The 26,328-nt window shown below is 36.5% G+C and overlaps 1 protein-coding gene and 1 long non-coding RNA gene across 2 annotated transcripts in view; one reads left to right on the forward strand and one right to left on the reverse strand.

Moving 5' to 3' along the window:
* LOC123870838 (TWiK family of potassium channels protein 7-like) overlaps positions 1–22,677 on the forward strand; it is a 78,343-nt gene extending 55,666 nt beyond the window's left edge. The window contains exons 2-3 of the mRNA XM_045914296.1: positions 20,408–21,059; positions 21,471–22,677. Coding sequence (XP_045770252.1) covers positions 20,528–21,059; positions 21,471–22,210 — 1,272 coding nt within the window. The 5' untranslated portion in view covers positions 20,408–20,527 and the 3' untranslated portion in view covers positions 22,211–22,677. The remainder of the gene's footprint in view (positions 1–20,407; positions 21,060–21,470) is intronic.
* The window catches only part of LOC123870840, a 30,495-nt gene continuing 24,246 nt past the window's right edge, over positions 20,080–26,328 (reverse strand). The window contains exon 3 of the long non-coding RNA XR_006797162.1: positions 20,080–20,129. This is a non-coding gene — a long non-coding RNA (uncharacterized LOC123870840). The remainder of the gene's footprint in view (positions 20,130–26,328) is intronic.

Below are 26,328 nucleotides of genomic sequence, written 5' to 3' on the forward strand. Positions count from 1 at the left end.
CATAATTATGTACGATGGTACGGAACCCTACGTGTGTGAGTCCAGCTCGCACTTGACCGGCTTTTATACACAACGAGCTACATTTCTACTCAGAACATTACCTAACGTTCTTTATCATAGAAAATGTCTCATTCGTTTCGCTGTAGCATTCCATGTAGAAAGTGTTTCACATTTCCCTTATTTTTCTTATATTCATCTGTCTTTTCGCTGAGAACTTGCCTCGCAAGTACTATGTCAACAAAGGACATTGTAGGAGAGCGGCGCGGCGCCTAGTCTGCTTTTTTACTGGATGACATGACACGAGGCACCAACAAATTGTGTCATCTATACAAAGTCTGATACTGCATTGCAGTTAAGAAGAAATGTAATCTGACCATGATAGTAAAATTTTATTGAGTGAGATGGTTTTGAATTTGAAGAATTAGTTATTGCCTTAAAATACCTGGAGAAACTCTATTTTTATACCGATTTAAAAAGTTATATTCTTCCAACATTAATGGGCATCAGATGGGCATCCTCATATTATGCTCGTCTTTTTTTTCGGTGTTGGGCGAGTTTCGACTTCTCAGACAAAACTGAGAGATGAGTGGGCTCAAGATTTTTGATTTATGTCCCGTGAGAAGTTATTGACTTGTTGTTATGTAAGGTTAAAGTATAGTTCGCGACAGGTCAACATGGCAATCGGCATATGAGGCGCGGGCGCACCGGGTTAGCGCGGGGACTGGGCGGGTGTACAGGGCATTCCCACCCCGATTACGTCGATTACGATAGTAGATAGTCGTATCGCCGTCGTGCAGTAGAAAGGTACTTGATATTTCTTTTTCTTGTGTAGGCGCTATTTGCTAAACGGCCCATTCCAACGTCATCGGGAAATTGCGTACGTCGGTTAGTATCACGCACACATACACATCATAAACTTACACCCTCGGTTTACGAGGCGTTAGCATGTCTTATGGAGATGACTGCTGAAGGAAACTGCTGTGACGGGATACTTTTGGGACGAAAAAGGATTCACTTTGTATATAAAGCGTATAAGATCTTGTTTACTCTGTACACTTCTTAAAAAAATATTATGTCTTAAGTATATTTTTCTATGCCGAGAAGATCTCTGCAGCTTACTTCAAAGACAAACAAGTTTTGCAAGCTAAGAAAATATACTTAAGTATAGTATTTATACTATGTAGAATCTGTGTATAATATGGAAGCATACGACCAGAAACACACCCGTCATAGAAATCCTACTATTCAATTTGACTCAACAACAGGCATCGTGATGACATCTTGCTTTTTGAGTGCGGGACACCAGCTCATTAATAAAATCAACCGCACAATATGGAAAAATCAGCAACAACTAAGCACCGGTCTCTTCTCGGAATGAGCAGGTTTTGCCAGCGCGGTCCACAACGCTGGCCAAGTGCGGATTGGCAGACTTCACACACGCTTGAGAACATTATGGAAAATTCTTAGGCAAGCAGGTTTTCTGATGTTTTCCTTCACCGTTAAAGCGAGTGATATTTATTTAAAACACACATAGCTCTAAATTCCAATCACCGAATCCTCCAAAAAGAGTCCAATATCTTAATTATCCTCATAGTCGTAGCTATACTTATAAACTAGACATAGAATTCATAAAAACATCTCTATAAAACCCCGAGACTTCAGTGTTTTAAGACACACACCACGCACACACCACACACACACACACACACACACACACACACACACACACACACACACACACACACACACACACACACACACGAACACACAGCTATCCACACAGCCAGTATCCTAGGGAGATCATCCCCAATTTGTGTTGTCAAAATTTAATTCCTTTTGCCTGCAAAGCTAAGAATAATTCACTTTTCATTTAGTCTAACATTCTCGACAAGGTAATTGACAAGATTGGATTATTCAAAGCACGGATTCAAAGAGCATTTAAACGTCGAAATCTTTGACGGAATTTGCTCCAGCTATATAATAATGGGAACGTCATTACTGTAACGTAGGCAAAATTACTTTGTTCTTACTCGAAGACATCACTAAATATTATATGATAATAAGCCTGCAGGGAATGATAATACAGAAACGTTAAAACTTTTGTGCTTTCTAAGCTTCTGCTTATATGATTATTTTCACATCTCTAAGATGTCAAAATAATTAAATTATATTTATGTAAAAACGTTTTTACTAAACTATTATATAGTCAGTTATCACAAGATTTGTTTATAGCAATGAAGTTATCAACTAAGCGACTCGGTGTCTTCCGGAATCTTGTGATATGCCTAGGAAGTTCGCAAAATAGCCTCATTCCTCTGCGGCATATTTTATTAATCAAAATATTATCAATACGTTATGTAAGTTAAATTATTTGTAGACTCCGTTCTAGAAAGTGAGATCTGTCTGTGGTTTGCCACTAAAAATAACTGGTATAAAATTACACGGGCTTAAAAAATCTAAATTATTCAGACCATGTACCTAACTTTGAAACTGAATATTTTAACGGAATTCTGGCAAACCACAGAGAGACTGATATTCCAAGAACGTATGAACAAAATTTTATTGAGTTTGATTTGTTAGTATTCAAATGAGGCCCAACTGCGTTTATTGGAGCGCACTATGAATAAATCCAAAAAGTTCTACGCAAATCTAAATAATTTACCTACCTATAAAAGTCCTGACTTATTGATTGACTCATCAACGTCCAGTTCAAACCCTTGCACCTTTAAAGTTGAAGTTTTGCTTAGCACGGGATAGGGATAAGGAAGGTTTATATTTTTCTCGAGTGAAGCCGCGAGCGGTCGCTAGTACGTATTAAAAAGGTGTTATAAATATCCATGTGTAATCATTGGAGCGAATACCTGCCCAACCATAGTCCTTTCCTTCCCATAAAGCCCGCTAAATGTGAATCGGAAGTTAACAACGATGAGTCCATACGATAACAGAAAATAATTTATTGTTGCGCAAATATAAAACCCATTATTTATATTTTCCACGAAAGAATAACAGGATTGTTATCTGTTGTAACTAATATTGCCAAGCTAAGCGTGAAACTGTTTCAGGATTTATAGTAGGCATGTAGATACCAAAATAGTTAGTATAAGTAGGTACACCGCAACGCCGTCAGCTTGTACGTAGGTTTTATAAAAACCCGTGGCAAGTTTTTGGGGCAAAAAGTAGCCTACGCTCTCGGGATATTTCAAGCTAACTTTGTATAAAATTTCATCACGGTTGAGCCGCGAAAAGTTTACAGACAGACAAACATAATTTTGAATTTATAAAATTAAAAAAAATTTATATGGAGTTTGATACCTAAAGATGCACTTCGAGCTTGACAAGCCTGTACGATAAATCATTTTGTGCTTGCATGCTTGAGCAGGTATCTAACTTTATGATGATTTTGTGCAAGCATGCTGTGCTTGTGAAAGCAACATTTTTGCTAGCTTTATGAAATTCGTTCTGTAGAATTTACCCTTTGCCCGCAGCAGTAGGAACATAGTTTAAACTCAACTAACGTGTGGAATCCTTCAGCTGATCTCAAAAGTAGCATATTACTATAAGCATTTTTCACTCTTCACTGACATTCTGTCTACATAAATTGCTTGTTCATGTCTTGAAACGCTGTGTGGAAATTCCTGTAAGAAAACGAATTGCGCGTGTATACGAGTAGGGTGTTGTGTATAAAAGTTTATTCAGTTATTTTTAACCCCCGACCCAAAAAGAGGGGTGTTACAAGTTTGACGTGTGTATCTGTGTATCTGTCTGTGGCATCGTAGCTCCTTAACTACTAAACCGATTTTAATTTAGTTTTTTTTGTTTGAACGGTGGCTTGATCGAGTGTTCTTAGCTATAATCCAAGAAAATCGGTTCAGCCGTTTGAAAGTTATCAGCTCTTTTTTAGTTACTGTAACCTTCACTTGTCGGGGTTGTTATAATTTTTTAATTTACACTTGTCTGTTGAGTCTTTCAGGAGATGGAATATAAAAATGTGACAAAAACCTTATCACGTGATGAAAGCTTATGGAATTTTTTTAAAAGTACACGTATGTACTATTTGTATAGATGAAGTCTTTTCTTCTTTATCTTGTGTTTGTTTTCCGTACTCAGAGGTAGTTGTCCATTATATTCATTCGTGAGATCGCTGCTGGTGCGCCTGCGGCTCCCCGCCAGATCACTCCAGCCAACCGAGCTCACTCCAGAATCCAAGTAGGCCACTTAGGTCCGGTCGGTGAGAACTTCAGCTGGGAGCTGGGAGTTGCTGGGAAACCTATGTAGACTTTTCGTTAGGCTGCATTTAAGCAGTTAGTACAAACAGCGAAATAGATAGATTTACACTCGCCAGTGTTCAAGCCTAGCTTTGTCGTTGACACACTCTCCATGCATGCTCTACAGAGAGGGCTGTCGGTTATACCTGAAATGGAAAGTTATATTTTCATTAACGAAAAGTCTCCTGTCATGGTGCCTCCAACTGCCCCAAGTGTTCCTCAGTAGTTTCTTAGTAAAATGTTGGATGGGGCTGGATATAGCTTCTTTGATTAGAGATCTAATATCAAATCCTATAGTCTCAAGGCAAAAGGAAGCCTATGAGGACTTCAACCATTTTATATATGATACTCAGATTCTTTGTTGCTAAGGAAACGATTATTTCTGAACTGGGTCAATTGTTTCTCCAACGTCATCCTATATCATGAAATTCCGCTATATTCCTTTCTTTTTTCATTACGTTATTTCCGCCTGTCGTCATCTCTAAAAAGCTTTATTGCGCTTCCTTAAGGGGCCAGATTCACACAATAAAGAAAGTATAGATTTATTCAAGTGAAGTGTAACAAAAAAGATGGCAATAAAACAACCCTAGCCGTCACGGGATTAAAAATCAAATTATAGCATCTTGACGAACAAGTGTAAATTAAAAATTTATAACACCCCCAACAAGTTAAGGTTACAGTAACTAGAAAAAAGCTGATAACTTTCAAACGGCTGAACTGATTTTCTTGGATTATAGCTCTCTCACTCTCGATCAAGCCACCTTTCATACAAAAAAAAAAAAAAAACTAAATTAAAATCGGTTCATTAGTTTAAGAGCTACGATACCACAGACAGATACACACGTCAAACTTATAACACCCCTCTTTTTGGGTTGGGGGTTAAAAATAGACATAGAGAAATAGATCTTGTACCCTGAAAATTTACATAGCTAGTTTTTTCCAGAAAATCAAAGAGCTACCATAGAATTTTTAAAGACCTAAATCCAAGCGGAAGAATTTGCGAGCGTCAACTACTTAGTAATATAATATTATTCTTACATAATATTTTATCCTTCAATTTCGATTTCTCATAGGTATGGTTACGACAGTAATAGAGTAGTACGAAATTAATCACACGGCTCGGTAATCTTTGTGCTTCAAGTATTAGGTATATCCGAGCAAATACTGTTATTTAACTTTAGACCTTAACAAAACAATCCAAGCAAATTATTATTTACCTATCACACAACAGATTTATATAGAAGCATCTAGATTCTAGATGTTATTATAAATGATCTGAATGAGATATGTCTTACGCGTTTCTCCGAAAAGGTTTAGTCTGCGATTTTATCTAAATCTAATTTTATTTCAATAAATATCTATATCTTTATCTTTTAAGCAAACTAAAGATAACTCAAAATTTAAAAAGACCCCCGACACAAAAACCTTGTATAAGAAAATTAGAAAAGAGCTGATAACTTTCAATTGGCTCAACCGATTTTCTTTGATTATAGCTAAGAACACTCTCGATCAAGCCACCTTTCAAACAAAAAAATAACTAAATTAAAATCGGTTCTTTCGTTTAGGAGCTACGATGCCACAGACAGATGCACAGACACACAGATAAAAACTTATTAAATCCCTCTTTTTGGGTCGGGGTTAAAAACTAAAGACAGTATAACGCACAAGTCCTCTGGACGGCGTGCTCGCGACAGTATGTAACCGGGATAACATGATTTCAATTGCAAAGTGGACGTTTGCAACGTATTTCTAGCTCGTTACGTCTTCGTTGTCTTCGCATTTTGCGCTTTGCTATTGAAATTTTAAAAAGCTATTGTTTTATTTATTTTCTCTAGCTGTTATAATTTCAATTGCAAATTGAACTTTATTTTATGCATTGGTACGCAAACGTAGTTTCAAAAGCTCCATCATATTTTGCCGTTGAAGTGCTATTGACATTTGAAGTGCATTTGGATTTTGTGGCTTTTATTTATCCTTTATTTGTATTGAACACTAAATCCGGCGAAAAACTCAATGCCTATCCATGTATTTCTATATGTACGTTAGTTAGCGGCAGTCTTTCTGTCACTCGCTTTATACAAACGTAGTTTCCTTCTCATTAGAAAATTAACAAAACTCAATAAAATTTTGTAGATATGTTTTAAAAAACTAATATAGCTGTGTATTGTCTGTGGTTTTGTGTAGCCAGATTTCCGTAAAAATGTCTAAGTAAGTAGTAAGTAATCTAAGTAAGTAGTAAGTATAAGTATAATTTTAATCAATACACAAATGAGATTCAAACTACGTTTGTAAGCATCGTACTACGAATAAACCCCGCTTAACTATTGTAGTCTACTATTTATCACTTCTAGTCTGCAGCTGAAATGAAAAATATAAAACGTCACCCACTTCTTTAAACTAATTACTTTTCAATAAACGCGGCAAAAGTTACTCGTAAAAAATGACTATTACTAGCTGCCCCATTTGTCGCCAGACTCCCCCTCGGGGTATAAAACCGCAATTTGGAGGGGGGAGGGCAATACCGAGAGGGTGACCTCCCTCTGGTCTTCTTCATTTTAATCAACTTGAGATTGATTAACGAGCTATTAATCTCTATAGGTAATAGAGGTTACTGTGACATAGTTTCGAAATTCGACAGAGTGTATGAATGGATTGCATTACTTTAGCAAAGTTAATCTAATCTAGTAATATCAAATCAAATCATTTATGTGTCAAATAAGTGTATAAACAACCAATACAAGGTAGTCTACATAATAGTCTGGGGATTAACATTGACGTATAATAAAGTTTCGTATAAGCTACTTGCGGGTGTTAAATGTTTAAGTATACACATTTTATTTTTATTCTGATACAAGTCAGCCCTTGATCGTGATCTCACCTGATGGTAAATGATGATGCAGTCTAAGATGGAAGCGGGAAATGTTTGAAATAAGTACCTAGTGTATATTAATATTAGTGCGAAAAACTTGCATTATTAATTATTGGACTACTCAAGAATAACTTAAAAAGTAAACAAATAAGGCTTATATTCAAACCAGCGACAAATTAACTGTAATTTTAGAACAAGTGGTTCCAAAAATTAATAAGTTGGCGAATAATGTCCAGCAATTAAAAACAAACACATAGAAATCCGATAGTAATATAATTGTAACTATCTTTTTAAGTATATCTGGCATCGAGAATTGTTTGTTAACAAGTGAATTAAATTACGGGTGGAAAATTAATACTAACGGATACTAATTAAAATAAGGGCATGGCATATCTATAAGTTTTCATACCTGTCTGAGGTCATCATTGATCTGACACTTAAAGTAATCCCAAAAGAGGCAACCACACTTCCGAGAGATACAATATTCAGTTGCCTTTGTCAATCTTTGCAGAGAGGGATTCCAGACAATTTCCATGAATTTTCACATTTCTAAAGAGCAGCTCCATCGTAAAATCCCGATTTTTGCCCGATAATAAACAAAAGCGCCGCCGCGAGCGACTTCTTAATTCGAGATTGTCACAAAGCTTCACTGGACTGTAATATCGGCCGGCTTTTGTTGGTCGGTTGACTTTTTGCAAACACTCCTACTTCCTAGACTACTTTTTATTTTTTACCCGACTGCAGCAAAGCCATGCCATGTATGTATGTATGTATGTTGTATGTATCTATGTACGTAATTATGTATACATATATGTTACCAGATTCTGTGTGTTCCAATTGTTCCACCGTAGCGCCTAAACTACTTGGCCGATTTTGATGAATGAGGTGTCAATTGATTCGTTGTAAAGGTTCGGGTGACATAGGCTATATTTTATATGAAAAAATGACCTAACGGATTTTACGTCAAAAAAACTGGGGGTCTCCAAAAACTTTTTTTGCTTGAGTAGGATATCAAATAAAAGAGGAGAAAATTCTGAGTTCATGAGTATTAATGTATACAACAACATCAAAATATAGCAAAAATATCGCAGCTGGGTATTAGCTTTCAATTCATTCGTAGAATACTTTCAATAGATTCGAAGTAAATGTCAAAGTTTGGTGGCTATCATTCAGTGTTAGACACAGAGTTAGCCAATCAGTAGGCTACCACGACGCGCTACCATCCCACGTTCTTTGTGTTTCGGGCTTTAGCATTTTACATTACCGTTCACTCTGATCACACTTACCGTATTGAAAACGCAGGCCAAGGGGCAACTGCCATACCTTTTTCAAAACACCGCGCCCCTTTTCTGTTTACGTTAAAAAAAGAGCCAGTAAATTACAGGTTACGTTCTGACGAGGGATGATAAATGGTACCCAATTAAATTTTAACCCCGTTATTTTGTTAACGCAAAATTTCAAGCCTACATTTTAATATAAAATCATTATTTTGTTCAGACGCGGTTTATGAATACAGTATAATACACAAAATGGTACCCTAAATATGGCCTAACAAGCATTTTACGCCAGTGAATGAAGTTTTTACCTATCTTGCTAACTAGACCACGACGCTTGCATAAAAAACTTTTAATACTTGGGTTTTTATAACTACTACAACATTTACCTGATCCATTTACTTAGCATCTTGTTGAAATTACCTTATAAACGCTTCTCAGGAGGTATTCTCCTGTGCTTTTGAACAAAGTCTTGTACGTCAGTGCAGGTGACTCTAACTATAGTTTAAAAACCTCTAACTATAGTTCAAAACTCTCTAACTATAGTTTAAAAACCTTCTTCCTCTTGGCACCTTACTGTTGGTAGTTTTTCTCTTCTTTCCTGTACATCTACATGCTGGTTAAATCAAAATCAGAATACTTTTAACCCCCGACCCAAAAAGAGGGGTGTTATAAGTTTGACGTGTGTATCTGTGTATTTGTGTATCTGTGTGTCTGTCTGTGACTCGTAAACTAATGAACCGATTTTCATTTAGTTTTATTTGTTTTAACAGTGGCTTGATCGAGAGTGTTCTTAGCTATAATCCAAGAAAATCGGTTCAGCCGTTTGAAAGTTATCAGCTCTTATCTAGTTACTGTAACCTTCACTTGTCGGCGATGTTATAAATTTTTAATTTACACTTGTTTCTTCAATTAAACTTTTACTAGTACTTTTGAATAATCAAAAGCATCCATCACTGGTTCGGAATGCCTTTCCTAGCATCATCCTTCCTTTCGTTATCATTATAATCATTCAAGGTATACTGCGTGACACAATACAGCCGAAAAATGAGAGTTGCTTAGAATAGCAGAGATATGTTAGGGTTCAGTGCAGTAGAAAGATAAGATAAGATAATTTATTTTGGCACAATAACAAATATAACATAAACATAACAATACATTGCCTTAAATTAATTATATCTAATAACAAACATCCTGTATCCCGAACTAGTAACAACTGTGTCTCGGGAAAAATGGAGAGACGGGGTTGCTTCTTCAGCATCATCATCATATTTTATATACAGGATCTACATATTTTGTGCTAAGTGCAGTTCATGGGATGCTAAGATCTTGCGCCAACGCCATATTCCCGAATGCATCAATTCCGGAGAGAATGCCTTGTTTTAGGGTACAGATTTCAAATGCGTTAATGATGTTTATGATTGGGAATATTGGAAGTTAGACTAAAATAAAAACTACAAACAGTTAGTAGATAACTTGCTAATCATTAAAAAAAGAAAAAATAGTAGGTACAATGTGTAGAAATAAACGAGCCGCATAAATATACTTACTTTTTTTTAAATAAATGAGTAAAAATTAAAACAGGTAAAAAATATTCTGTAAGGTATGTTTTATATTATTTTCATAAAATGTGTTCATTTTTGTTAAAATTGTATTTGCAGTCTGAATTTCCGACATTGTACGTTTTGTATCGAAGTAATTATTTGTTCGTTAGCGGCGACTATACAATTTCTCTGAAATACGCAATAAATAAATGTTTGATTTTTCAGTTTTGGGTTTTTGAAACGTCTCTTCATTAACATAGTTATTGGGACGATGTAATATTAATTATTTTTCAATATAAGCTCCCGATGCAAAAAAGATGGATTTTATCAGTTCCGCGCCTTCGTGCGTTGGTCTGTGTATATACTTAGCAATTTAGCATTTAAACTTACAAACAACATAATATATTACCCGTAGTTCTTACGGAATACTATCATTATGTCTACTGAAAAGCTGTTTAGCTCAGTTTATTTATATCAATGTACGTGTACAGTTTATCTAAAGACTAGCTGATGCCCGCGACTTCGTTCGCGTGGATGTAGGTTTTTTAAATTCCCGTGGGAACTCTTTGATTTTCCGGGATGAAAAGTAGCCTATGTGCTAATCCAGGGTATAATCTATCTCCATTCTAAATTTCAGCCCAATCCGTCCAGTAGTTTTTGCGTGAAGGAGTAACAAACACACACACACACACACACACACACACACATACAAACTTTCTCCTTTATAATATTAGTGTGATATTAGCTCTTACAATTGTGTTTTTAAAAATGAAGACAAATTCGTAGGCCTCTACGCACGACGCTGAGCGATACAGATTAGGTATATAGATTGGCGTGGGGTTTACGCACCTTTCGACATCTTCGAGCGTGCTTCAAAAATTGGTGGCGCCGTTTTACCAGGGTTGTAAGCATCTATAAGCTAATTCTGTACCAAATTTCGTCTGAATCGGTTACACTGTTGGGTCATGAAAAGGTAGCACACAGACACTTTCGCATTTATTTTGGATGTAGGTATTATAAAGGACTATAATCGTGAAAGCATTTAGCAAACGATATCATTTATGTGGAAAAGGTAGGTGCGGCACCCTTTAAAACTTATTAGAATTCAATACGACCGGACAAAAGTTAGGTGTAACAAATGTTCGGAATTACTGTCGGACTGAGTTCACCTGCCGCCTAATCTCTTCGCCCTCCCACTTTTCCCCCCACCTACAAAGGAGCAAAATCGCCGCTGTAGCAAATAGGCACGTGACTCCCCGAGGGTTACATCTTCGCGCAGCCTTTCTGATTAATCTGATCAATTGTGTAGATTTATCGCACTACCACCAACGACTTCATCTGTTTAAAACTGTAGTTATGTCAGCTAGTAAAATTTGTGTACCTACTCAAATGGTTATTAATCCATACTAATATTATAAATGCGAAAGTGTGTCTGTCTGTCTGTCTGCTACCTTTTCACGGCCAAACAGTTTAATCGATTCTGACGAAAGGTACAGAGTTAGCTTATATCCCGGGGATGGACATAGGCTACTTTTTATCCCGGAAAATCAAAGAATTCCCACGGAATTCCTAAAGACCCATCCGCTCAACAGATTTACATGAAATTTGGTACTGAGGTAGCTTGCGTCCATGTTATTGATATAGACAACTTTTTATCCTGGAAAACCAAACAGTTCCCACGGGATCTTCAAAACCTAAATCCACGCGGACGAAGTCGCGGGAATCCTCTAGTATAATATTATTACAAATAGTAGTAAAGTTTGTAAAGTTTATAGGAAGTAATTTCTGGAACTACTGAATCGATTTTGGTAATTCTTTTACCAGTAGAAAGCTACATTATTCCTAAGTGATATGGGCTATCTTTTATTTTCAAAAGAGATCCCTGCCAAAATTGTAATAAGCTGCCCGTGCGAAGCCTGACCGGGTCGCTAGTTTCTAATATATTTATAAACACAATCCTAAATACATACATAAAAAGAAAAGTCCTGACTCACTCATCAACGCCCAGCCCAAAACTTTCCTTTCCCTGATAATGCAAACAGGGAATAAGGCCAGAATTTTGAAATTCCCACGAGACAGGAAATAAAGAGGATTCATATTAGTTTAGGTACCTTATTTCCTAAATTAAAGACTTCAAATTCATAAAAAGTAGGTATGACTTAATTTACAATCACACTAATATTTATATTTCCAGGACTTTTCAAAATTCCTCTGGGTTAGGATTAAAAGCGTTGCTTTAAAGTTGTAAAATTGAAATTTTGGTTCCGTTGCTATTGTTAGATTTTAGGACTAGTTTTTTTCGCTATTTCATCCAACGTTAGATTTTAGCAATCCCTCAAATTCCACTCGAGCTAAGCCAGGCGAAAGCTTTGCTTACAGTCCCTATTCCTGTATAGGGATTAAGTTAACGTCGACCTTTGGTCTATTATTTTCACGGGTCACTAAAAGCGGCCCATAAAAACCTTTTGGAATACACTTTGTTTTAAAAGTTACGAAAGGGATAACAATAAGAGCCGTTTGGGGATTATCGGGGATTGTAAAATTGTTTTTGGTTTACATAGGTTTCATTATTGGGGCGGAACAAGTTACGGTTTTTACTTTATTGAATAAGGGTCTAAAGTGTAATGTTTGATTCAGGAAAAAATTGATGTTTTGACAGCTCTTGTATTGATAATCGGTCAAAACGTCAAAATATGATTTAAAAATCGGCCCTAAAAGCTTATTAATTGCCTAGGTCACTATCTAATATATTAATTAAGGCTTCATTCATACGAGAGCTTTTTTAACGGACGTTAAAAATAGAACAAATGCATTCACACGTCAACGTTTTTTTATCGTGCACTGTTGTATTTTCAGCGCAACGCCGGGTTTTAACGCAACGCTTTTTTAACGCTCGTCTGAATTAGGGGTAAAGGCATTTAGGAAAGAGATTGGATTAACTTGGTATGATTAAAATAACTGAGTGATTCTTACGGTTGCCTTATGGACAAACCTACACAATGCATGAGGCTTCTAGAAGTTATAATACAAGTAACAGCTGTAATGTAGAACATAGGTATACCCCAGTCGCCCTAAGTTGCGCTCACGTTCAGTGCTTCTGGCAGTACGTACGAATATCTATTGGTAAAAACCCATTGAAAACCTTGTTGAAAACTTGATTTAAATATTTTTCACACATTTTGAAATTAGTACTTATAATCTTCTAATATTATAACAAGTGTAAATTAAAAATTTATAACACCCCCGACAAGTGAAGGTTACAGTAACTAGAAAGGAGATGATAACTTTCAAACGGCTGAACCGATTTTCTTGAATTATAGCTAAGAACACTCTCGATCAAGGTACCTTTCAAACAAAAAAAAACTAAATTAAAATTGGTTCATTAGTTTAGGAGCTACGAAGCCACAGGCAGATACACAGATACTCACGTCAAACTTATAACACCCGTCTTTTTGGGTCGGGGGTTAAAAACTTAAAGTACCTACTAACAGTGGAAGAAGCAGGAAGGTAACGAGAATCGCTGTCTTTTATGAATCAAATAAAAGTATTGCCTTTGTCTCGTGTTTTATTAATATTTTGTCTCTTGACTCCACGAAATAATATATCAAAGAATGTTACAACACTGTAAAGTATAAACGTGACATGGTTTATACAGTAGAATTTCATAAGTGCTCTCAGACAGCAATAAACTAGCAACTTCGCTATAAGGGACTTGAGCTGATCTCATGGAATTGCCGCGCACAAATTCGCGTGTATCTAAAATATGTGCCTTGTTTCGTACAAATCCTGATTTGTTTTTTGTTTGCGACGGTAGAAAATTGGTTTACATATTACAGGAAGGTATTATTTGATATGAAATTTTCGTGAAATTGATATGTTTTTATTGTGATAAAGCTCAAAGTAATATTATGCTTGGATAAAAAATAAATTTAAATATTAGAGCTGTTTGATCCTCATATTTTCTTTTGCACATATTTTTCTTGATATTGTGTGGTCTAAAATTCAGTAGGTTTTCATAGACTATTTAATAGATGCATACCGTTACTTATCAACGTTTATTCAAAACTGGATGGTTGACCGAATTTGGGGATCCGTCTCGATCTTTTATTCAGGCCTGGACTCGATGCGTACCTACGTACCTACTAGTAAATGATCTCCTTCGTGTTTACTTTTCCGTATACCAATTTCAACCGTATCTTAAAGTTCATGAAGCCAAGTTTAAGTTGCAATCAAAAAACTCAGCTCTACTCCAGTCTGTCTGTATGTATCGGCTCTAAGGCGAAGGACAGACTAGGTGGAAATTGTACTCGAGTAAAAACGCGAAGGATAGATTAGGTGGACAGACGATATCAAACGAGTTAGGTATGGGGAGCCGCTGGGTGCAAGCGGCGCAAGACTATGGTGCGTGGAAGTCCCTATAAGAGATCTATGTCTAGTTTGATAATGATGATGGTGAAAAAGGCAAAAAATATCACCAATATGAGCAGATTTGTAGGATATAATAGATTCTTCAAGTAAAATAATAAATAGAAGCCACGACGACGCACGAATACCTCTGTATAATAGGTCAGATTTCAGAGCTTAGGTATATTAAACTAGGAACTAGGATCTCAGAGTATCGCAGATCTCGAAACAAAGCAATACCTAAGTTAGAATAAGGATAACTTTTGTTTGAATTGTCTTGTGAATTATTGCAGCTTATTTATTTGCCTTACTAGTTGATGCCCGCGACTTCGTTCGCGTGATTTATTTTTTTTAAATCCCGAGGAAATTCATTGATCAAAGTAGGCTATGTTACTCTCTGTCCTTTCAACTATCTGTATGCTAAAAATCAAGTCGATTCGTTGCTTAGTTAGGGCGTGAAGAAGTAAAAAACATACACACGCACATACAAACTGTGTGTGTATGTATGTATGATTGTTACTCTTTCACGCAAAAACTATTGGACGGATTCGGCTGAAATTTAGAATAGGGATAGATTATACCCTGGATTAACGCATAGGCTACTTTTTACCCTGGAAAGTTAAAGAGTTTCTACGGGATTTTAAAAAAAACCTATAGGATCCACGCGAACGAAGTCGCGGGCATCAGCTAGTAAAAGTATAGATTTTTCTCGATTGCTGCTTTACTACTTGCTTCTTTACTGGCAATCTTTCTACATTTTATCGAGCTGAATGCGCGCTATCTTTTAAGAGTCTGTTTATCATTATAATAATAGCAAGAACGATTTGGCAAACTTCCAAATTTTATAAAATATAAGTTTTCCTTATTTTGATGATCTCTCTGGTGCAGCGATGTGCGTTGTGGCTTTGAAGTGGTAGGTCTCGGGTTTAACAGGGCTCTCTCCGTCACATACTCCATACAATCGTAGACCCAATTTCATTTGAATATTAAGCAACCAAAGTCCATGAAATTTTGCAGACATATTCTAGAAACTAATATCTGTGCCTGTGGTGTTTTAGATTTTTCTAAAAATATGTAGTTTTAAAATTACAGTGGAATTTTTAAGACCGCGTAACTTTGAAACCGAATATTTTAACGGAAATCTGGAAAACCACAGGCATAGATATTAGTTCCCAGAACGTTTCTACATGATTGGTTAGTTTTCCAATGAGAAACGACCTACGTTTGTATGGAGCGAGTGACGTTTCAGTGAGCGGTTTCATACATTTTTATGCCGCGGCACGTGCGTAAAATCGAAATTAATATAATTTAGTACAATTAGTTTCGCTTATGCTTATATCTGTGAGTCTAGCACCGGTTCGGAAAGCAGGTTCTACTGAGAGAAGCCAGCAGTACCTCATTTCAAATCATAAAAAGTTGCAATATTATCAATCTAGCAATTTACTACACCATAATGTAGGCTAAAAGCACAGCTGGTTGCTTCCAAGAAATTTTATCATTAAAGAATTCATCAATTGTATTGTAGTCTCGACTCAATAAGTGTATATATTTATTTATACACTTTTAAAGTATAAGTTTTGTAACCATCCGTAACGATTGTCAGTCGCTTCGTCAATGACCCACGGAAGTCTACCGAATAAAAAGCTACGTCAAAACTTGATAAAAGTGCCCGACGACTTTTTTTTTAATTTTTAGACTAGCGCTTTGCTGCAATCAGACCTGCTAGCAAGTCATGATAAATAAATAATAAATAAATCTTTATTATCTTAACAAAACAGTGTTTAGGTACAAACTTTAGTGTGAGGCCCAGCCTCCTGATGAAGTGAAAATTGTGTTTCAGGAGGCAAAATGATGCAGCCTAAGATGGAGCGCGCTTGCCTAGAAGTTGCCTTTTTACTCTTGACTTGACATCAAACAAACGAAGTGCAATGCACAGGTAGACTCGAAGATCTCGCTACCGTCGATCAATTATTGCATACACAATATTTCTGTTCTCAGTTCTTTCAAAGACAAAAGAGTTTCACTTATTGGTATTCAGGTAGTGGATAAAAAATCAGAGTCAGAGAGCGCGTGACATGCCTCCCAAGGAAACCTTTTCATCTTTGATTATTTGCCCGAAGGCGCAGCCTTTCAAATGTTCACCACTGAATAAAAGTGTAGCTAAAAGCTGAAACATGTTGATGGCTGCTGTTTTCAAAATTCAGTGCGCATTAACATTCTTTACATCAACACACATTGCCATGAAAGTTTCATCAATATTAAATTTTGATTTAAAACTGGTTGATTTCACTTCTCGTTATACTGATAGTGTCCTTCATCCATTTATTTTTAACCCCCGACCCAAAAAGAGGGGTGTTATAAGTTTGACGTGTGTATCTGTGTATCTGTCTGTGGCATCGTAGCTCCTAAACTAATAAACCGATTTTAATTTAATTTTTTTTTTGTTTGAAAGGCTTGTTGAAAGGTGGCTTGATCGAGAGTGGTTTTAGTTTCTTAGCTATCCCAGAAAATCGGTTCAGGCGTTTGAAAGTTATCAGCTCTTTTCTAGTTACTGTAACCTTCACTTGTCGGGGGTGCTATAAATTTTTAATTTACACTTGTTTGTTACTAGCTGCCCTATTGCTGTTAATTATTATTATGTAAATTGAGTATGCACTAACATGAAATTTGTCAGCGTAGGTACATTGCCATTAAAATTACATCGACGACTAGATTTAGGTTTTTTAAAAATCCCGTGGGAACTCTTTGCTTCTCCGGGATAAAAAGTTGCCAAATTCAATTTCCGGGGAGTAAGCTACCTCTGTGCCAAAATTCATTAAAATCGGTTCAGTGGTTGAGCCGTGACAACGTAGCAAACAGACAGACAGATAGACACATTTTCGTATTTACGAGTACTATCGATGGAGGCATGGATTCAGTTTATTTTATTTCTTGTTATACTTATCTCGATAAAATTCACTGTTTAATATAACGACTGTCTGATCAAGATGGTAGGTATATATTTTGAATCCAGATTACGTTATTGTATGAGAAGGAATCCCTTTCTATTATGTTATTTCCTTTTATATCATTAAATGCGCATAAAATCTCGGTTACAACAACGGAGATACAGATTTATCTATTCAATAAAAAAGTACATATTTCTTTTTCCTGTACCATTTTCGTAAAATAACTCATAAAATATATCCTACTATAAAATGAAACGATTCATAAATTGTCTAAGAGCAAGTGCACTGTTGTTTGAAACAGTTTTACACCAATCCAAACATCATCATCATCATCATTATCAACCAATAGACGTCCACTGCTGGCTGTCCACTGTCTCTTGTAGGGACTGTTTTTGAAAAAGTGGTGAACAAAAAACGCTCATAACACATAAACACATATTCAAACATAACTTCTATATAATAAAAAATCCGGATATTTAATCAAAAATCTGGTTTAGCACTCTTCATATTCAAAGTCATACATAGTCTAGTCCTATTACACATATTTTTAAATTGGCCTGTAGCAATGCGAGCCCAATAAAGGTACGTGTTAGATAAAGACTCTATTTTTTATAACTCGTATTTTAATATTTGTAGGAACTCGTATAATAAATTCATTCGTACATAAACATAATGTACCATTTACTTAAATAACTATTGCTATAAAATATTGATATCTAGCTGAAAAAATGCAAAAAAAAAACAAGTTTTATAAATTATACATTTTAGAGAACCCATGACTGCATCAGCAAAAATACATAGCAAGAAATCTAAGAATCTGTTTTGAGGTATCCATATTATGTCGTATTGAATAAAAAAACATCGGTCCAATCTTTAAAAAAGTGATAAATAAAAATAATACGCTTATAACTAGTAAACACATACCTAAAAGAGTATGCCGTCTCGTTCAGTAATGGCTAAAAAAACTGTCCACTGGCTCTCGGCGCATGATATTGTGAGGTCTTTGCTATATAACTCGGAATATATTTTCCGCGCAGATGTCCCGCATGAAACGAATTATTAAAAAGTTTGCTCCAGCTGCTTACAATGGGCTGTATTCATGCAGAACAATAACGATTTATAATGCAAGTTTCGATTTACTCCCGTGTACGTGTATCGGGTTTGAAGTAGTCGAAAGCGCCCGAGATCTCTAGAGATATAACTTTTTCCATCAACTGGTTCCAATTTGAGTTTGTTGTATTTTATGGCTAATATATTTTGGGAGATTTTCAAATTGATTTCATGTTTTTAAGTCCAAAAGTTTAGCTTTAAATCTTCATTGATATCATGGAACTAGGATAAGTTTAGCTTAGCATGAAATTAACTAAATATGTGAGTTTAGCCTAACAATCTATACCTACTTATAATTTTAGCCTAATCCAATTTTCTTGTTTACTTAAGCTATACTTAATGTTTTTTAATTAAATTAAATGTTAAAAGGCTTATTTAGGTTATCCAACCTACAAGTGTAAATTAAAAATTTATAACACCCCCGACGATCCAAAGTATCAGAGTTTTCCAAAACATCATTTTCAAATAAATAATTATGTATCAAGGCAACGTCCATCTTGACAGCTTGACATTTTGTCAATTGACATAATATTATGAACCTAACGGTTATGTAACCTTCTTTTCTACAAGAAAACTAGAAAAGAGCTGATAACTCTTAAACGGCTGCACCAATTTTTTTGGATTATAGCTAAGAACACTCTCGATCAAGCCACCTTTCAAACAAAAAAAAACTAAATTAAAATCGGTTCATTCGTTTAGGCGCTACGATGCCACAGACAGATACACAGATACACAGATACACAGACACACAGATACACAGATACACACGTCAAACTTATAACACCCCTCTTTTTGGGTCGGGGGTTAATAACACCCCTCTTTTTGGGTCGGGGGTTAAAAATAGCCACTCCACATGTATACTTGGAAACGTGTGTCCACTCCAAACGGCGAATTTGTATACTATCTTTAACCCTCGACCCAAAAAGAGGGGTGTTATAAGTTTGACGTGTGTATCTGTGTATCTGTCTGTGGCATCGTAGCTCCTAAACTAATGAACCGATTTTAATTTTTTTTTTTTGTTTGAAAGGTACCTTGATCGAGAGTGTTCTTAGCTATAATCCAAGAAAATCGGTTCAGCCGTTTGAAAGTTATCAGCTCTTTTCTAGTTACTGTAACCTTCACTGTTCGGGGGTGTTATAAATTTTTAATTTACACTTTAGTCCGGGGTGGATAAACGGACCGCATTTCCGAATATAGGACGGGTGTGTTAGGGTGAATAAACGGGCTAAACTGAAAAACAGCTCTTGTAGCAGAAAATCGAAGGTTCCCCTAACCTAAATCCACGTGGACGAAGTCGCGTTATATTATTATTTACGCATAACATAATATGTTTCCATCAATTGATGTAAAGCTTTGTATTGATAAATCCTAAACGCTTTACAACTAGGTAGATGAAAGCTCGTAATATGCTCGACCACTTCAAAAGGAAATCTTCCTTTCAGGCGTTAATGTATAGTGCCTGGGGAGCTAGCCGGTCCGACACAAATACTCGCTTATGTTGGAAATTCTGTGCGCTTAGTATGAGATTTTACATCACTCTAACGTGAGCGTCGAAACACTTTAGCGTTAAAGTAAAATAAACCTTATTGGCTTCTCTTAAATCTCAAGTTGGTCCGTGGTACAGCTAAGCGGAAACGTTACAAAACTAAAATCAGTAGAATGATTTTTAATTTTAAATCAAGGATTTTAGATCCATTTGACTCTGACGTTATTGTCTTTTGACACTCAAATTCCGTTAACATTGGTGAAATTTAAAATCACATCATCAATCATCATCAATCGTCTGTTTAGTTTTGGTTTGGTTTTCAAAGACCAGCTTTAGAAAAACCAAAACTGGTATTTACTGATGTAGCGCGATTATTTTTGGTACGGCGATTGTTGGATATTGCCTTACTTCATTTACAAAGAATTTTACATAAATACCCATTTTTTGTTACATTAAAAGTTAAATTATTTTTTATTGAATATTAATTTTTCTTTTTCTTTGTTACAGAATACCATCGACTTACATCCCACTTCTGATACCGCAAATATAATTGAGAATGTTAAGAACTAAGAAGAGAATACACCACAAAAAGTATAAGGTTCGTTAAAGTATGAGCCACTGATCATCATGATAGAAGACGGTGGACGTGTAACGTCGAAGCGCACTACACGAACTGATCCACCGTTGATAGAAGAAGGCAACTGCTGTTTCATATCTCGTAGAGACGATACAAGACTGTTCTGCTGCCGATGTGCTCATAAACGCCGCGCATCGCCTCTGACTTGCCTAGCAATATGCTTCCTCGTTCTAACGTACAACCTCATTGGCGGGTTTTTATTCCTCGCTCTAGAAGGCAACTCAATCCCAGAAGAAACATCAGTCGCTGCATCTAAACCAAACTTGAGCCAATCCCAAAGTGGTGATCTTAGATCTAAAACAGTAGAACGTCTTTGGTCAATAACTGAGGATTTAAACATACTTTACAAGGAGAACTGGACCAAGCTAGCAGCAAAAGAGTTGATGGATTTCCAGAAAATTCTGATAAAGTCAATGCAAACTGGAGAGATACCTAATATTTCGACGCACTACGACTCAATAGATTATCGTTGGACGTTTGCTGGCAGTTTTCTATATGCACTCACTCTTATCACTACTATTGGTAAGTTTAATTTATTAAATCTATTCCATACTTAGTTTGATACAAAAAGGCTCTCTAATCTGTTGAATTTATTAATCTAGAATAAGGTCTCAATGATATCTTACTCATAAATACAATATAAAGGTTTCATTTTAGAAATAAGTCTTATATTATTTTGCAGGAGGGAGCTACTTGTAATTGTGTTCTGGCTCACCCTTTGTCTAAGGTGACTAGAGCGCTGTACGAGCTATGTAGTGTTATGATATGTTAATCGTAGGCTATAGCTAATGATTCCAATGAGTGTGACATGTTCAATTTGTGAATAAGCCCTCTATAAAATTTTAGAATTAAAAAACAAGTTTATCACCTAATAGACACATACCATACATAAAGGTACATAACATAGATGACAAGGAATTTCCTTGTCCACAGGTCACGGGAGCGTTACACCTAAATCATCTACGGGAAAGCTGGTGGCAGTAGCGTACGCCTGTATCGGGATCCCGCTCATAATGCTGTACTTGTCAACGATTGGCGAAGCCCTTGCGAGAAACTTTCGAGCCCTCTACTCCAAACTTTGCCCAGCGAGATTAAAAAGGGGAGACTTTCATACAAAAGCCGATTGTCTTAGTCGATACTCGCTACCCGGTGTTGAGTGCAGGCAATTTGTAGACTGTGATAGGAAAGACAAAATATACGAACGTCAAAAACGAACGCCGTTCCAAGCTGCTTTAAACCTTGACAGTTTTAGCGGAGGCTATCATTGGACATGTCGGGACCATACGCGAGTGCCAATTGTTCTAAGTTTACTTCTCATCGTCCTTTATATCGCTTTAGGTACGTTCGTATTCCATACAACGGAAAGGTGGACTTTTATAGATGGATGTTACTTTTCATTTTCAAGTCTTGCAACAATAGGCTTTGGAAACTTGAAGCCTGGATTGTATGCCAGCACTGTGTCAGCGAAAGCGGAAGATATCGCTGTTGGAGTGTGCTGTATATATATTTTAGTGGGAATAGTAGTAGTAGCTATGTGTTTTAATCTAATTCAGGAGGACATGAGTTCAGTGTTGCGCGGCTTTACAGCACTCTGTACAGGCAGTTCTAAAACTCGCGCAGTTCACAATGTGGAGCAATGTGATGATAAGATTTCAATGGCCGTCGTATCTTGACATAGGGAGGCGGCTGAAGGGCCGCCTGTGAGTTGCCAGGAGAAAAGGGCACAAGTGACTTTTAAGATCGATAGTTCGAATCCGACAAAGTTCAACAGTTTGCCCCGACGGAAGTCATCGGCTTATGGAGAAGAGAGTTTCCAAAGGAATACTCCGGCACGTCGATCAGCGGGGCATGCCGAGCGCTGTGTTGAGTACTTTGTACCGCGCAGTTTAAGTGAATTTAATCTAAGTGGTGCTGGTGTAGGTGCGAGCGAGTTGATGTCGGTTGGCGTTAGTTCGTTTAGTGAACGGGCGCGGGCTCGGCGCGACAAAATGGTGACATTTGAGGACGAAAGTGCTGCCTCCGAGAATCGTGTGCTCGCGGATGACGTGTTCATGTAATAGACACGTCACCTTTGTAACTAAATAAAAAGTTGTTGGTTTGGACACGATTTGTTATATATTAATAAAGTTTTACAATTAACTTAAAATGAGTTTTGTCTGCCCAATTGCCCAAGCGTAGCCCTTATGCTTAATAGCTTTAGAAACAAAATCGCATTGGTCTAGGCTTCCAAGTAAGTATACACTATTTTATTCAAGTCAAGTTGGGATTATGTACCAGGTCAATGCAAGAGTCAACTGAGCAACATCGATAGCAATTGCAACTATTCACTTAAAATAGCGGCAGGTATAGTGCGTTTCATCGGATAGTACCTATGGCGTTATGTTGGCTCCCCTGTCTGTTAGGTGGTCATTGGCACATATTGGCATGAGAAGACGCAGATTTTGTTTATTTTCATTTGATTTTCATTTCATTCATTCAGGAAAATCAAATGAAAATAAACAAAATCTGCGTCTTCTTATGCAAATATCGTGCCAATGACTTGGACAGACAGGGGAACCAACATAACGCCATAGGTACTATTCGGTAAACCCCCTATATACTTACGGCACAAAAAGTTTAGATCCAAACTAATATTTTATGCATGAGCTACACGTTGATAGTATGCCAATATTGCATTACCAGGGACCAGAGATTCAACATCGTTACTAGCCCGCATATAAACAGTGTAGCTACATGATTTACTGGAGTTATATTCATCAGAGCTTATGGCTAGAGGCAGTTTAATTGGAGGATTAAGTGCGATGATTTGCTTTGCCCGTCGGTCGTTTGCGATGACAAACTCGTCATCTGCCTACACACACACATACATACAATTTATGTAGGCTGGAAATATCTGTAGAAGATATTAATGAGGTGCACTAAAAACCTTATAAGTATCAGTTAGAGGGATTACCTATAAAATATTTATACTATAAAGATTGAGGAGATTTTTGAATAAAAACCTCCTCAATTAACTAATTTTATGAAAGAAAACTAACTCTTCTGAAGGAACTGTCTATTATGGAGGAAAATTAAGATAACCAGGTAAAGAGTTAATACCTTATTATATTATTATATTGATTAGGTATATCATTGGTAAGTATTTTATTATCGCGAATCGATATCAAGGAGCGAGAATGAATTTCACACGCCATGTGAACGTAATATGAACGTAACATTGTCTTAGTTTGTTAAAAGTTATTGTTTCATACAAAAGTTTTGATCTTTTTTGCCGCTGATGGTACAAGTTTGACACGTTTTACCTATTAGAACTACCAAGGTGGAAGGTTATCTTGGTTGAAAGTCGTCTGTTTTATTTCTTCGATACGAGTTTCTGTTTTGAATCTTCTGTGCACTATGGTATTATTAATGTGGTTAGCAAATAAAAGAGTCTTGGCATATTCATTTATTTTATAATAAATTGTATACTATTTCAGTACTAATAGTTGCTGGATACGGCAAAATATTTAGTTCATGTAAAGATTTATGTACTCCTTTCGGCGGGTACTTACGATACGAAACTGATGATAAAAGGTTCTTATTGAAAGTTGTACCACGATCTGATACCTCCTTGCATTTTCTCTTAACTGGATTTCAAAAATATTTACTCTCTTTACAATATGATTTCGTGGAACAAAACTTTTATTCCTTAGCTACATTCAATAATTCAATAGCTAAGATAGAGCTTAGACAATATTTTCTCTATCGGTAGCATTTTTATTTTCGTCTTGCGAAATTCTTAAACCTAAAGCTGTCTGAACCAACAAATCGATACAAAAGTAGGTTAATCTTTGAACGTTCTGGATTTACTGGGTTCTTTTTGATAGGAATTAAAATTGAAAATATTGCTCTAGATTTGACCTATGTCAGAAAGAGCTGGGAGGATCGTTATATTTCGTTTACTCCTATGGATTCCCTTGCATATAGTGAATTAGGGTTTCTACTTGCTATACATATACCTAGTGGCATAGCTGGATGCAGAATTGGGTATGTCTAGATGAATATGCGACAGGAAAGCCGCTTCGCCTGACTACATGTGCACAATATAGGTACTCAATTCGGTTTTAAACAGCGCAACCGGGCAAGGACCAATCCGACGAAGATGTAAACGTTAAAAGCTGAATGAATCTGGAATTAGGGATGATTTATACTCACCCGTGCCGGGCACAAGTCGTGTCTCATCCTAGTCACTAGCTTGGCAATTTGTATGAGGTTACATCAAACCGTGCCATGTCCGACTCTTCGGAGACTTGTCCATGTTACGTTTCTTCAATTGCGATCCATGGATCGTCTGCGTGTTGGACGTGCCTCGGATGAGGTATGGCTCGGGCCCGGCACAGTCTAGCATATTAAATCACATCCCTTAACGGATCTGCCGATCGCGTCGAGTGGACTGTAAAGTAAAACAGCTATACTTGCCCAAAGAAATGCAGATCTTAGGTATATACGAGTATCCTAGTCGTCGACATTATTATTATTATATATAAACTAAAATATTAAACTTATGTGTTATGAGTTGGTAGGTTCCTATACGATGACAAAAATCACTCCCGGTTTATAGGTTCACCTGACAAGTTGGAGCCGTTTTGGAGGGGCAGCACTATTTTTAGTAAGTATATGGCACTTCTCTGCTTGTGTGGTTCCACTTATCCCTTATTGTGTAGAACGAGAAGATGACACCAACAAAAACCCTATTTACAATTATTCATCCCGTACCTACTTCAAGAGAGATATCAGAACAATCATTTTGTATTTCTGTATGTATCTAGTTGTATATTTTATGCACTTATAGTTTCCTTACTTTACCTGGGTGTCATAGTGTAGGCCATGATATTATTTGATTGTTGAAATAAACGTTAAATCCACTTCTACATTTATTAAACTTACACCTACTCCAGCAACAAAAATAATATTATTTAAATACTATTGTAATTTTTAAATAAAATCATTAAAATATTATACGAATTGAGAATAAACAAGTAAAGTTATAATGAAATCTCGAGAAAGCACAAGTTTGACATTGTATTTCATATAATATAGCCACATATAGCTTAGTATTCTTATTCTTTTACCAAAAAGTGGCACTTACAAAATAAAACAAAATTACTTATTGTTTTATTACACTTTGATCTTATTACTAAACTGCCATAACATAAAACATTTTATTGGAATAGCAATCGGTCTATTTAATGAGTCAGCAATCAGCGTAGTATTAATTTAGGCCAGGTGATGCCAGCTCCGGCTATAACCAGACGGGAGCCAAATCGTCCCGTAAATTATGCCTAACGACTAACAAGACGCCTCTAGAATTCTGCGGGATTCTTTTCTTATTTAACAAAGATATTATAAAACTCTGGTCGGTCGTTACCTCAAACTTTTCGAAGTATGCGTTTTAAGTAATTGAAATATAACTTGCTTTATCGGTGAAGGAAAACATCGTGCATCGTGCAACGTGTAGGCCCGATTAACTATTTCCTTATGTTCCTTATGGTACCTATTCACGAGATTGCTAAACTGGCAGTCATGAGCATGTCCTTTTTTTTCGTGAGGAAAATCCGTCATGGATACTTCTGGCCACGTTGAACACAGGGGTTATGTCGGACTCCTAACGACTAAAAACCCCACAAAGTACCATCCCACTACTGACGACGGAGCACAAGGGACTTGCAACACCTCGTTACTCCGAAAGCAGATGTCTGCCGCAGCAGACCCACCACTGGGACACTACGTGCCCCTAAATACCGTTGGAGGC

This window comes from Maniola jurtina, chromosome 13, assembly GCF_905333055.1.
Source record: "Maniola jurtina chromosome 13, ilManJurt1.1, whole genome shotgun sequence".
NCBI lineage: Eukaryota > Metazoa > Arthropoda > Insecta > Lepidoptera > Nymphalidae > Maniola > Maniola jurtina.